The sequence below is a fragment of the Struthio camelus genome, chromosome 1 (assembly GCF_040807025.1).
Source record: "Struthio camelus isolate bStrCam1 chromosome 1, bStrCam1.hap1, whole genome shotgun sequence".
Taxonomy (NCBI): Eukaryota; Metazoa; Chordata; class Aves; order Struthioniformes; family Struthionidae; genus Struthio; species Struthio camelus.
Window position 1 is genome coordinate 16,634,023 of NC_090942.1, and position 15,154 is coordinate 16,649,176.

The 15,154-nt window shown below is 37.8% G+C and overlaps 1 protein-coding gene across 6 annotated transcripts in view; it reads right to left on the reverse strand.

The window, feature by feature from the left end:
- LRRK2 (leucine rich repeat kinase 2) overlaps positions 1-15,154 on the reverse strand; it is a 68,072-nt gene that overhangs the window by 11,449 nt on the left and 41,469 nt on the right. For all 6 annotated transcript variants that reach the window (XM_068930771.1, XM_068930742.1, XM_068930761.1 and 3 more), the window contains 15 exons: positions 14,983-15,110; positions 13,525-13,743; positions 11,159-11,360; positions 10,488-10,576; positions 9,326-9,513; positions 8,194-8,348; positions 7,010-7,156; positions 6,664-6,855; positions 5,836-5,982; positions 5,411-5,511; positions 5,048-5,238; positions 4,205-4,365; positions 3,258-3,428; positions 1,397-1,497; positions 528-722 (listed from right to left, as the gene is read on the reverse strand). In XM_068930771.1, coding sequence (XP_068786872.1) covers positions 528-722; positions 1,397-1,497; positions 3,258-3,428; positions 4,205-4,365; positions 5,048-5,238; positions 5,411-5,511; positions 5,836-5,982; positions 6,664-6,855; positions 7,010-7,156; positions 8,194-8,348; positions 9,326-9,513; positions 10,488-10,576; positions 11,159-11,360; positions 13,525-13,743; positions 14,983-15,110 — 2,387 coding nt within the window. The remainder of the gene's footprint in view (positions 1-527; positions 723-1,396; positions 1,498-3,257; positions 3,429-4,204; positions 4,366-5,047; positions 5,239-5,410; positions 5,512-5,835; positions 5,983-6,663; positions 6,856-7,009; positions 7,157-8,193; positions 8,349-9,325; positions 9,514-10,487; positions 10,577-11,158; positions 11,361-13,524; positions 13,744-14,982; positions 15,111-15,154) is intronic.

A 15,154-nucleotide genomic window follows, 5' to 3' on the forward strand; every position in this document is an offset into this window, starting at 1 on the left:
AGTGGTGAGTCACACTCAGTTCTGGCAGACAAAGAGAAACATGCCCATCACAACATCTTCTCTTTTCTGATGGTACAGGACTGGGAAGTCCAAAAAGCAAATGAAGAGAGCAGAAGGGTACCACTCACAGAGGTAAAAGGAGGTGGCATCCATGGGAAAAGAGGAACTGTAAGAGACGAGCTGGATTGTCCGGGGAGGGAGTGATACAAATGCTTTTTAAGCTCTTACTCCTTGTTCTAGGCTCCATGCTAGAAATAGCTTCAATCTGAGTGGAAGAAAGGAACCCAGTAGTGGAAAGACAGTATTATGAGAAAATTCAGGCCGAATGGCAGGAGGAGAGGAAAAAGAGACTCTGTTTCTGCTTCATTTCATGGATACAGGGATGACTCATTTACGAACTGTATCTGTTCTATCCAAAATCTCTCAAAGCTGGACTTTCCAGAAGGAACTCCTACAGTTCAGATGCAATTAATTCCTCTGAATTCTAGGTGCCAAAAAATTAGAATAAATGAAACTTCCCCACATACCTCACAAGTATGTCCATCTGTATTTAGGTTAACAAACGAAAGTTGTGATTTTTCTGTGTTCCCATTGCCTATCCAGACTCCTGCCTTCTTGCAGCTTTGATTGGCAGCTACCATGCACTCTGCTGTGGAGGTACTGGGTATTGAAATGTATCTCATCAAACAGATAAGCTCTGCGGAATTCAAAATCTCATAAACCTGCAAAGAAAGCCACAGCACGCACAAGGCAATAATGATGGCCTGCGCAGTGATAAATAAAGAACAAGCAAGGGGTAACAATGCTTTACGGAATATATACACAGTATCTCTCAGCAGGTTTGCTCATTTGTACACCACCACTAATGAACAATCATTATGCACGGAGCAAATCTTCCTTGACTCTTTCATTTTTTAATTTGAATCTCAGAAAGTCAGTGGGATTAAGGAGTGTTTGAAAATGTCATCTCTTTCACAGAGCTAAGTGACATGAGACTACAGACGGCAGGTTTCAGATGCACACCACTGTTCATCCTCTCATATGCATGGAGCAGGGTAGGCTAACTGCACTGGTATTATAATAAAGTCCTTTCTGTGCAACTCTAGTAAAAACCATCACGTAATTTAAATCCTGTTTCACTGTCATCCTCATATAACAGCACAAGTAAAACCAGTTGGCTACAAACGAAAGATTGGTAGATTTGAACAGAACACTTTACCCTGGATGGCACGAGCAGGCAATACACCATGGCCGTTTCAGTCCCACAGAAGAAGAAAGGAAAAAACACCGTACCGCTTACTGACTTAAATTGGCCATTTCTTTTTTAGAAATCAAAATAACTTCATGGCATCATCTAACACAAAAACATATATAATAAATACACTAGAAATAATACCTGGGAAGATGTTGGTCGTTCCTGAGGGTTTTCTTTCAAACACTTCCTAATTAAGTTTTCTACTTCAGGCCAGGGGGCACACCCATATTCTTTGACAGGATCTAAAATATAAAATTCAATAATGTCTTAACCAGCCTTTACCACAGTTCAGAACTGAGAGTTCTGAATAACTTTCTTCTTATTGAAAGACTTTATCTAACTTCTTACAAAGCTGCTGTAAGAAATATTACACCCTTAGGTAAAACGTCACCATGAACAGCTCAGAATTCCTCATCTGCCATTAATGAGAAATGGCAGTCACAGAGCTAGAGTCTTTTTCGTTAACAGCAGCTACACCGAACAGATTCTGCAGAATATCACTACACTTGGAATTGTATCAGAGATACGCAGGACTTGATTAATGCTGATCATTCAAGGCTTTCAGAAATCTCAGTCCTTAGTCTTTTGAATTCCTGTACACACTGTTTTGAAAAATTACTCTTCTGTGTTTGGTCAGAACATAGAGAATACTGATGAATTTCCAATACAATCTATAGCCATTTAGATAAGCAACTCCATATAATATTCATGAGATGTGGAAGTTTAAATTCACACTCACTGCTTTGAATGTATATCTTATCCCTGCAAGAGCGGACATCTCTAAGAACAAATTTAGTCGTTAATAGCAGTGCCTGTATTGCTTTCATTTTGGCTCATCAAAATGCATAGTAGATATTCCAGTCTTACATTAGATAGAGGTAACATTAAAAAAAGCTGAAGAAAAACTGCAAATGAACATATCCAGTTCAACAAATGATAGGCACTGTTCACTTGTGAGCTCAGCCAGCCCTTTATTTGGTGGAAATCTATAAATAATGAGCATGCACACAGATGGAGCTGCAATATCCTCAGAAGTTAATACTTCTCATCATTTCATAGGGCTCATAATACAGAGAACAGCCACATGGACAACTGCATGCAGAAGATACTTAGTCACTGGTTCTTGGACCATCCTCCTCGGGGGTGTTTTTTAGACAAGCTGAGCTAAGAACTGGACTATTTTCCTTAAGAAGTAGAAAATGTAAGAACTCTCTTTCCTTAATGGAGAAGCTGTACCAGAGCAATGGGTACAGTTGCCGCCCTTTCCTCTTTCACAGTCTTAAAGAATACTTCACGAGCATATCCACTACTGGGCAACAAAGACAAATACCACGCATTAAGCTTGTAGTACTATTAATCTGCAACATCTCTTTACAAAGAAGTTGCCAAATACTGCGTTATACTGTCCAGCTGACTACGTCAGGTCCAGCTTGTTAGTCTGCCTAGTCTTCCTTCTAGGAACCAAGAACTACGTACTGCAAAGCACATGGAGGATGAAGAACGTTATTTAGGCAGGCAGGGAATTCACACACTTGACAGGTAAAAGGGAACTCCTATTTCAATCCTTTAGGAGTGGCTGCTCTTTAAAATCACTGGCATCAGAAAGTTTTATAAACAGTTTTTTTCCTGTGATATGCATAGCCACAGTAGTAAGTATGGGTCAAGTTCAGACGCGGTATCAGAAAGCACACCCAGAAACACCCATTTCAGTCAAGTCTGGATGAAGGCTCAAGTGTATGAAATCTCTATTTCTTTATAAAATATACCAACTAGATTCCTTGAACCTATATGAAACTATACCAAGTATGATGTTGAACATTTACCTATTTCTCACTATTTGAAGACTCTATGAAATTAGGAGAAGCTTCTTAAAACTGCTATTATTTAGCCTCTTCCTCTGATTACTGTCAGAGAGAACATACAACATGAGATGTGCCATTTTTGGAATAAGGCAGCGCAAACAGTCTCTTTGTATGTTAAAACTTGAAGAAACAAGGCATACCTGGTAACTTTCCCTGTATCGCTAACTCATCAAATTCATTTGGAAACTTCACACCTTCCATTATTCTACCTCCTCCTGTTAAAATGTCATACAGAAGCAAGCCGAATGAATAAATATCAGCTTGCTGATTGTAAATAACATTTCCTCTGGCAACCTCCGGTGCTCGAAATCCTGCAAATAAATCATTTATTAATAGGTTATGACTCATACCAAGCCGAAGCAATCTTTATCCTTTTAGAAGTAAATGCTTATTAATGAAAATGTCACAGAAAGTAAACCAAAAATGGTGCGCTATTTCTGGGCTGGCAGTAGTTTGCGTGTGTCAGATTACCCAGCAAAATCCCCAAAATACCCCAGAATACCAGCAATCAGTCTAAAGGAAGGGGACAGTACATGAGTTAAGGAAGTACTGCACCATTACACATAAAAACAATTCATTTATGAATGAATACTTAAAAGGAAGGGCAAGTCTGTCGTCATTACTCCAAAGACCAAAGGACACTTTTCATAATTCTTGCAGTGTTCAGGGCTTTAAAATGGATGCTACTGTGTTTTCCCTAAAATCAGTAGATAGTGCCAGTATCCCTTGTTTTTTAAAAAAAATCAAGACATGCAAACAAAAGTGACTTTAGCAGTATAATTTCAGTACTATATTACAATATACATACTAAAACAAGATTTAAAAAAAATCAAGATCAGTGCATGTCATTTAACTTGTTCTCTTTTTAAACCTTCAGTATACTGCTCAATTCTTATAAAACCAGTTAATGCATGGGCAGGAAGACAGGCTAAGAAGTGTAAAACTGCCATCACAACTTGTAATACGGCGAGTCCCACTACAGTGCAGACTGGAGTTTAACCACATTCTTTCTTACAGACCAAATGCAAAAACATTTTATGTATTTTTGTGGCACAATGCAATGTAAACCAAAGCATTTCTTCCATACCTGGTGTGCCTTCTGAGGTTTTTATTCCCATTCGGCAACAGTATTGGGCAATGCCATAGTCAGCAATTTTTGCAATGACAGCTGAATTGGGATATAGTGTAAAGAGCAACACATTGTGAGGCTTTAAATCACGGTAAATGATCATTGCTGAATGGAGGTATCTGTTAATCAAAAAAGTATATATTGAAAACATTCATGATTAAGGGATATGTACCTACACACCCACACATACACACAAACACTCTGAATGTATTATTCACACAACAACAGATCATGGGTTCAGATGTTAAACACTGTGTAAACAAAACGTCAGACACCACAAATGACACTGCCTTACTGGATAATGACTTCAGAGTTGTTCCGATACACCACCGACTGGCACGTGAACACGACAGTATTTTAGTTCTGAGCCTCATCGGAAATGGGACTGGCTGTTTGAAAACTGAATCTCAGAAGTTTAAGCTACTTTTGTCCCTAGGCTCCTTTAGAGGTTTTGTGCTTTTATAGTCACACTTTCGTAACTCCTGAGGTCATTAAAAGGACTTTAAGAACTTTTAAAATGCACCAAGTTAATTACTTGGACATTTTGGCAAGGAGTCAACAGTCACATAGCAAATTCCAATTGGAGTCCTGGCTGTTTCTCTTTTTATGTAAGCCCCACGTGCTCCTAGAAAAAACAGACGACAAAACTCCAAGTTCTGCATCAGCTAATCAATAAGAGAAAGACAGGTATCTCTCTGAGCCAAGGAATATCCTGCTTGAGATATAAGAAACAATAAGCTTTTAGTATGTTGTCTCTGCAGCTCTATCCTGTTATTACAGCAATATAAAATTTGGATTTACCTTAAGCCATCGGCTACGTGTAGAGCTATCCTGTGCTGGAGCGTTCTAGTTAAACTTGCATTGTCTTGTTGAAGCAAACGGTCAAGAGATCCTTTAAGGGCCAACTCCATCACCAGCATCCGGGGACGGATTGCAGCAGCCAGCAAAGACACTAAACTGGGGTGATGGAGGTGACAAAGCACTGCAAGCTCCTGTAAACGGTAAAATCAGGTGAAATAATGCAAGTAGCAGAACTTGTGTAGTTCTGCGGTGAACTCTGAGGAGGAGTTCTGGAATGAAGTCTTGCACTATACTTTAGTGTTTTAAGCTCTTCATTAAGGTTGGTACTCCAAGAGCAGCAGAAAAAAAGGGAATGTTTCTTACTTGTCGTAGGAGCCTGAGGGAAGTATGTTTATTGAAGATCTTTACAGCTACCTCTTCTCCACCATAAGATGCACGGTACACAGATCCAAAACCACCATCACCTTTTCAAAGATGAAATTGAAAATTGTATTAACAACAAAGGGCCATCCACCACTTCTCAGAGATAGCTGAAAAGACCCAATTGAAAAATTGTGTGGACCATCTACTGGGTTAAGCTTCATGATAATCTAAGCAGCTAAAAGCAGTCTCTTTGTACAGCTATTAATGGAAAATTAAAAACTCAATAACCTGAAATTCAGAGCACATTAAAAATACATTTCCACAGGAGAGAAATTTCTAAAATGTTTTCCATATATTGCAGAACTGACTTCCATAGATTTGTTTACATTAGCTTTTTGTAAAAGAAACTATAAAATAATACTTACCCAAGAGAAATTCAGGAGCCTTGTCAAATTCCAGTTCATCATTGTTCAACATGATATTTCTAGGCAAGTCAGCCAATATCAGATCAGGAGCAATCTGAGCTATTGGAATGGTATGTGTTGGCTGATCTGGATTTACTAAAAGGTCACCTACGAAAAATAAACGAGACGCTGAAAAAAAAGCATAGTCACTACTCTAAATGCACTGAAAGATAAATGGATTTCTGTGAGTGCATATGACGAAAGCACCTAAAATGAGCTATATACATACGTATGCGCAATGGAGTACTAAAAAAGTATCCCATTCAACTTAAACAGTATCTTACATCTTTACATAATCTCAAGGTCCTGTCTACAATCAAATGTGATCAGCAGTTGCTATTATGTAACAATGCCAAACTGAGAGATTATTTTTATCTCTGTATAGAAAAAGAATACATGCTATCAGTTATGTAATATGTCTTCATCAATATTGCCGTTTAAATTTCTGTTGTACACGGTCCAACTGCAAGACCGTGATAAACTGCAAACTGTTAGTACCAGTTTTACTATGTGCTGGATTCAAACCCATCAATGAAGTTCCACGATCGGTATCATGACAGAAAGATGCTTTTCACTATTGCCACTTTATATATGACTATACAGAGTAGCAGCAATCTGTCCCTTATTGTATAGTTATATAGCTAAAAAAAGAACAAATTGCTTTTGACTCATACTGTAACTATTTTTAATTGAAAAGAAATGTTTTTATATAATGTGAAGAGCCCAAAGGCTATAAAGGGGATGTTATATAATATGTATCAATATACATCAAATGGCATAACTATTTACCTTCTTCCGCTTTTTTAAGTAAGTCATCAAGCAGTATTTTTTGGTGTTCTTCACTATCCTCAAAGCTGTACAGAGCCCATTTCTTCAACAGTGTTTCCCCTTCACCGCACACATCTATATCCAGCAAACCTGGAAACCATTCTTCCATAAGGGAATCTATGTGATCCACAACTTGTCCCAAAAGGATGCAACCTTTAAAAAGCCAAAACAGGAAAATGACAGCCTCTACCTGACACACTTGTAATTACAAAAACAAACTGTACATTCCAAAAAGCAAAAGCACAACAAACCAAAGTGCCAAGCAGCAATCAAACTGGAGCAAAAATCAGGCTCGGAAATAATTAACCTTTTCTGCAAGACGGTGCTGTAATTTTCAAAAAACTGTCTGGATTGTTGTCAAATACTGCTGATTCCACCAAACAATAAGCTTCAGGAGACCAATTCAGGTAGATGCCTTGTCTCCAATACATTCTATTAGGACGAAGAGCTCGCTCTAGAAAAAAAAAAACTAGATTAAAAATCTGATCTCCAATATGAATTTCATACTTTCCAATATTCAGAATAATTCATGCTACTTTAGATATTTAACTATGATTGTAGGTTTACACACGACCATGTAACAAACAAAACAAACACTACACCTCTGCAGGCAGAATACCCCCGGCAACAGCTGAATAAATGTGTCAACTGGTGATCAATCAGTTCTGTAAGGTATATCCACAAAACACTCAATACTGAATCAGATGATATGTCACTGCACAGGTAACGCATGTAGGGAATTAAGTACACAGGGGTGCACACCCAGGATATTTTAGGCAATATAACGAAACAAATTCCATGATTTATTTTTTCCTCTCTGTCACGTACTCACAACATAGTGAGATGTGCTACCTCGCATCTGAATTCTATGTTCAGGAGGAGATCAAACACCACTGTTGGTGGTGATGGCTATACTTCATATTTGTAGAGCGTCAGCAATATGAATTTTGCATACTTTACCTGTCACCTATATTCATAAATTGCATATTAAAAAAACAAAGATGAATGCAATTATAAAGTTCAGGTGATGGATCCTGTGTCAAAGCATGGAATTATTGGAAAAAAAAAATAATGCAAAAAACCCACTTCTGATAAAAGTAGAGTTTTTAGACTTTCATAAAGGGAGAATAGATGACCCTGCAGAAAAGCAGCTTGTTCTGTGAGGAAGACATACTCTTTTCCGTATTCCTTGTAGAAGCAAATGCTAAACTTGCATAAATGCAGGAATTTTCTCCATCTCTAGCATGTGAAGGAGTGAAAGAGGCTGCTTATGCCTCCATTTTCTTTTGCACACTGTTGTAAAGATCAGGCACCATATGTTCCTGCATATTTCTAAGTTACAAAAATGGCCACCGTTTATTTTCTTGCATTTGTGAAGTGGCCAGAAATTAGCTAAAGCAAAACTATAACAGGAATCAGAGCTTGAACATGCAGGTGTTGGCATTTAAAGCAAATACGCTCACTGTCATTTCTGAAGTTAAAGATTTGTACCTCTTCCTGACAGCATATAAGGTGATATTTCAAGCAACCTGTTGATCAGTCTGGACCAAAATCCCATAGGAAAGTACGGCATCTCATAAAGCCTGACGATAATTTCTGAATTTTCACAGTGGGGAAGCTCTATAACAGGTCTGTGATCAGACAAACTGGAAGAATAAAAATATCGGACAGTATTTAGTGATGTACTTTTCCAAACTGAGTGATGACACACATTATTTATTATGTAAAACCTATTATTTATTAATGAATGAACGATTCAAATGATCATGAAGCAGACTGCCAGTATATTTGCTTATTCTCTGTTTGTTTGTGCTAAAGTTAGGTTCTGCTCTAATTTGAACGCAACAAACACAACCTCCCTGGCAATCATTATATATCAAGGAATGTAAGTGTGAGAAAAACCTGAAGCATATATAAAGCAGATTAGGGGGATTCAGATAAAATCGTCTTATCTCAGCGCTTTAAACGGATTAGAAAGACTAATCAATACAACCACGTAACACTCTCTCCAGTAAGCAAAGTAAGCGTTATTAAACATGTCGGGGAAATCTGTAACTGAGGGAGAGAAACTGTGCGACCTGCTTCAATTAAAGCAAAAGGACAGCATTCAAATTCAGAACTCCTTTTTGTCACTTAGTGACTAGACCATTCAGGGGAGAAATTGCCTCTAAATAACTTTATTGCCTCACAGTAACTTGACTGTGGTTCTGACTTCAAGAAAATAGGTTATAGGAAATCATGATTATAATTTATATTGCAATAAATATCTGTACTGTTGGCACACTAGTGATGCAATGTAAAGCTAAATTATAATCTTCCTGCTGTAGTCTCAAAGTATGGCAATTGTAAAAGAAATATTACCCTCATAAAGCATTTTAGCATTTATACATTCTGTTTACCACTGTGCTAATAAAGCTTGTAAGCTTTAGCTGCCACAAGAACAGTTTAACACATCTGTGAAGGCATTTACAAAAATATGGGGTAATAAGTTTAAATCTCGCGTTCATATGTGCAACTGCCTTTATGATCAATTAAGCTAAAACATCATTATAGCCTGATGGGAGGTTTTTGTTCTGATTGATTTCTATGGCACATTCATTTGTGGGTTTAGCTCTTTGCTTACCTGCTTGGGATCAGTAGTTGATCTTCTCCTAGCGGCAGAGCAATCTGAAACTTTTCCAGAAGCTTGAAGTATTGTGACATGTAGATCTTAGGAAACTTGCTCTTCCTTAAAAGGAATTTTTCCACATCTGAACGCTTTACAATTCCCTTAGGATATTTAGAACAGCCTTCCACTTTCACAGTCAGAATCTTTAAAAAAAGTAGAACAATTTCAGATGTACAGTCATCAGTGGATAGCATTCTTCTGGTAGACTTTGCTCCCTGAAATATTTGGTAGTCTATTATTTCGGGGAAAGGGTGGACTCCTTATCACAGTGAAATCAAACATTTCCAAAATGCTAGTCAGCAAGAAGACACCAGTGAACGAATTTAACCCGTCCAAGTCACTAGTGTGCTACCATTCTTCAGCAGCTTTCGCTGTTTCATATTATATGGAAAACTATTCAACGGGTTAATTTGTGAAAGCACTGTCAGAAAGGAACCTATGTGCTGTGATTTTTCACATCAGCACTTCACACAAGTAGACTGGCACAGACTACTTGACTTGCTAGGCCTTCTCTCACTCCCAGGACCTTTAAAGGCTCACACTCACACTCTTGCAACACCAGTTCCTCCACTGAACGCGAGGTAAAATTTCAGAAGCTGGGAAATCTGAACAAACATCTAAAAACTGGAGAGTTTTTCTAAATTAACGCATCAATGATGGATTCACTTATGTAGGCAGTCTGCTACTCTCCTGTCCCAATACGTGATTCCGTATCACTTGCTTTCAGCTCCTGTCTGTACCAAGCACACAGCGACCCTTCTTCCCCTGTTCTTACTACTTTGATCAAGAGTTCCAGCTTTTACCTCAACCTATAGGAACATATTGCAGGATATTTTACATCCCTGGAGTTTTCCTGCTATACACAAATTCTTGCACCCGGTGGAGGGTAAACGATATTGGCCATTACAGCGTAAGAACATGGAAGTACTGAGGCAGACATTTGCCTAGAATGCAAAGGACACAGAAAGAGCCAGGTAAACCCATTTGGGAGCTGAGAAAAGACTAGGTCATGAAATTGTAAAGAAATAGTGAAAAAGGATGCCTGTTAAGTTACCAGGGTTTGGGACAGAGGAAAGAGCTCCATGAATGTAAATATATAAAGTAATCAGAGGCTAACCTGTGCCATGATTTTACACAGCCACTTAGGATCTACAAAATACAGATCTCTCAGCTGTAGCGCTGGGTCTTGAAAATGAAGCAGTACACCTGTGCAAAGAACACTGTCATGAGCAACGCACTTCTTAAGCTCCATATGAAGCAAAATAAACATCCAGCTTTGGGCTGTCTTTCTTGCATGACTTGATATGAGCAATTTGAATAAGAAATAATCACTGAATTTATGTCAATTGCTCAAGAGAGCAGAATGCAATCATGGTCTGTTCAGCTTTACCTTTATTTCCAAATGTTTTGTTAGCTTTTATTTATTATTATGAAGTCTGCACGGTACTGATACATGCTGTTAAATATATTCACCTAACTGCTATTCTACTAAAGCTATTCTAGTGATTGCACCTTTCTTCAGAGGTTGTTACCTAACTAGCAGGTGTGATGTTTTCAAAGAGGGGTAAGATGTATAAACTGTTAATGAAGTGATTCTTCATATCATGAAACTCCCTTATGACATAAAGATCTGAATTATCAAATTGCAGTATTACCCAAAGTTAGCATTTCAGCTCAACATATTGTGACAATCTTGCACAAGACTAAAAAACGCATACCAGTGTGTCTGCTGCAGATTTGCAGCCAACCGCTAACAACAAACATTACACATCGAACCTAATACTTCACCTGATTCATTCAGAAAGTGAATTGCATGAGGGAGCTCATTTTCATCCAGCTGTAACTGGCTTTCTTGTACGAGTTGTAGCAATCGGTTCTGATCAATGACTGGAAATTCAGCTGGGACGTTTTTACGTTCCAGCAAAATTCTCTTCTCCAGCTCCAGATAGCTGTCAGGAATCAGCTGACCAACCACAGGCTGATCTCTGATCTGTATAATTAGGAATAATCTCAAATTTATTAATTTATTCATGGAAAATGCAAAATATGATGTAACCAAGACGTAAGCTGGGAGTTTCTACTCAATAGTAATGGCAACAAAGAACAAAACCACTCGTTTATTGACTAACATGGCTTCTGAAAGCTAGACGGAACTAATTTTTCATTCAAAATTATAATATGAATGTCTTTCTACAAATGAATATTCATAGAAGAAAATATTTCCATAATACATGTATATACAAAAATAAAAAATGACACATCTGAAAAGATCAAAGAGAAGCTTTTGTTTAAAATAAAAGGAAAGCATCCACTGTATGAACATATCATGTCATACATTTGAGGATAACACAGGACAATAGGCAAATAAAAGAATAAGAAAAAAACGGCGTACTCATTGTAATCTGCAACATCTCCAAATACGTCTTTAGGCAAGCGGGGGGAAAAGGGTAGTTGCTCAATTAAAAGTCTCTGCAGTTGAGTGATGATCAGTGGATGGGAGGAGAGGAAGGAGTAAGCCTGGCCAGGTTAGCAGCACTGAAGTGAAACACAGTGGGGTACTTAGCCCTAGGCTTGTAGCCAGAGTTCCTTCTTGGATACATCCTTTGACCTCTGCTATTAGCAGCTGATCAGGTTTTACATTCTCCATGGACACTAAAGTTGTCATTCTGGAGGGGGGAACTGGAAACAATTTTCCCAACTTTTCCAGATTGGCTTCCTTCTTAGTTTATAATCTTTCTCTTGAAGTTAAACACCAGTGCACTGTGGCTTTTTTTATGTGTCAAAAATGTCAGTACTACCTTATGAAATCTTGAAAGATTCAAAGCTCTTAATGACAATGGTTAATACTTATGTCACTTTGCCTAACTTCTAACTAGGCATCGAGTAATTCTCCTTTCACAAAATGTCTACATTATATATGGAAATTATCTCCTTTCCTTCTGGCTACCTCATTTTTATGTGGTGGAAGTTTAAACATCAGTGTATAACACAGTCCCAAGAGATGTGGATGCTAGAGGAGCAATTTTTACGTATTTAGGAGGGAGGTGTTTTCAAAAAGCAAAATGTCTCCCGAGTGCTGAAAAAATATAGTGAGATGTAGGACTTCACATATCTTTACACATATCTGCTCTGTTTGTGTCTTCTGGATGCATAAGAAGTGAAAATATTTCATTCCACCTCAACTGGCCAACTTGCTGCCGCTTAGCAATGGTTTGCTATCCCTTGAACTGTGGAATGAAGTTAGGCAGATTACGGATGTTGCTGAACTGGTGGTTGCTGAGAGAAGAAAAAGAGGAGTTTGCACTCTCTCCCTCCTTTCTAACGCAGCACTTTGAGGCTAGTCATAAATACAGCATTTGTCCTTTAAAATCTTCAGAGCAGTAATGCAGAAAAAATTTGGGCTCTGCTGTGATTTATGAAGTTTTACTCTTGTCTTCAGTAGCAGAAGAGATCACCTTTTCTCTTTAACATGTAATGGCACTGTATACATGTTACATGGCATTATTTATACAATGACATTGTATAAATAATAAAATAAAAATAGGTTTTTTGCTCTAAATTGGGCCTTATCCTTCTATAAGCTCCATGTCTGGGCTAGGTTCCTCATACCTGTCACTCCCACTCTGACAGAGCGGGATGCTGTGGCTAAGACGACAGCAGGGAACGAGTGGTAGGGATGGCTTTGGAGACTACAGAAACACAAGCGCAGATTCTCCAGTTGAGGAAGATCATTCAGTCTAGGGGGATCTTCTTTTCCTGTTTTCATCCACAAAATCTTATTCCTGACCCCTGAAATCTTGCACTATTGCAATTAGCTGCTGCCATCGAACAAACTGTTTTTGATCAGATTTCTCCATGAGAAAAAGACTACCAATTTTCAATTAAATATTCAATTAATAGTCCTATTGTTCACCAACAAAACTTATCCTTAGCTGAGATTTTTACTAAGCTAATTTTTTTGGTAGAAAAAGAAAGGAAATCAAAGTTGGTGATTTTCCTTCATTATATTGCTTTATCTCAGGTTTTACATAAGGCATGATGAGTTTGCTATCACTCTACAAATGTATTTATGTGTTTAATTAATGTGTTTAAAAATGCATTTAATTAAAACCAGGATGTTTTCAACATTACAAACAGCATCAAGGTAGGCTTACCTTGAAGTGAAGGCTCTCCTTTATTATGATCTTCCGAAGTCTGATAATGGAATCAGATTCCTCTGTAGCATTCACAAAGTGATAGTCTTGGATCGCTGGGAAGCCTCGCTTATTCAGCAGCTCCCTAGTAATTTTACTCATGCAGGCTTTACGCTGCTTTTCATCAGAAACATCCAAATGAGTGCCAACAAGAATGACAGGGGATGTTGAAGCTCGAGCCTGTTAGTAAGATCCATACAATTTATGATCTCAATGGTGAATTTTGATGCTATTTTTTGATGTGCATATAAAATGTGAACAACTTAGTCAAACCACCCAATAAACTAAAAAAAGCAATTGCTTCTTCCTCTCTTTAAGCTCAAGCTCTTTTAAATGAGTTTGAATAACAGGCAGATCTAAATGTGAAATTACTACTTCACATCTTTTTTTCAGAGTAATTTTAAACAACAAACCCATGTAATAGCCTTGATCGAACAAGATAATAAAATGCTATCAGTCTATGTATTTGTAACATATTTGTTACAAATAGAGAGCAGTCTAAATCAAAATAGGGATTCAAACTATTATGATTTTAAAGGAAGCAATCTAGATCTGGATCTCATTGTTGCAACACTGTCAGTAAGAGAGAGGGGCAACTGCACTTTTCATTAAAAAAAACAAATTGAAAAGCAAACTGCTAGCTATCATGGGAAAAGCATAGCAATGAAATAGTAGCAAGCATTCTATAGCAAAGGAGAGTATATTCGAAATGGTCGTCTTCAAAACTTAACTGACTGTGGCTCTCTGACCATCTCTGCTCAAGGTGAAAAAGAATGAAAAAACCAAGGTTAACAAAAAGGGTCAGTATACAAAATCTTGATGTAACTGTATTGCCCAGCCATGGCGAACATCAGACCGAAAGCAACACGAGTAATGCTCACCCTTGGAATGAAAATAAAACATCTGTAGCAAAATAAAAATGAACAGGCAGGTTCTACACCCAGCCTCCATATTGTAACCCTAGAATCATCCCTGTTAATTTTAAGATGCTAAGCATAAACTTAACAGCATGATTTCAAGCCCACATCTAGTCAGTTGTGAATTAGTGAAATTCTGATTTCTTCAGAATTTGCAATGGTGTAAAAGAATGAGAAAGCCTAACTCTTCTCATCTCTTGAATACTGCTGCTTTCTTATTTTTATCAGTAAATTCAAATATTGTCAGAACATGCAAATTATCCTTCTGCTCACCATTCTGTGCCATTTTAAGTACAAAATAGTGCTGGATCATGCCTTTATATGTCTGCACATATTTTCACATCCAGTAATATGCATGTCTTGCTTCATTTTACTGGTCTTATTTGCTGAAGAGCGCCTTTCTTTCTCCCCTCCCTCAGAAAAGTTTGTAGTGAAGTCACTGTTTACCAACAGCTTCCTGGAAAATGGAAATCCATTCTGTAACACATGTATTGCTTAATACCTTGATATTAAAAAGCCACGGCTTCATAGCATCCACCTCTGCTTCTCCTTTGCTGAGATCGTATACAGCAAGATATAAAGCCCTTTGGGTCATAAAGTGAGGATGGGTGCTGTAGAACTCCTCTTGTCCTAATGATAAAAAACACCCCTGGTTTAGGACTTCACTTATGAAC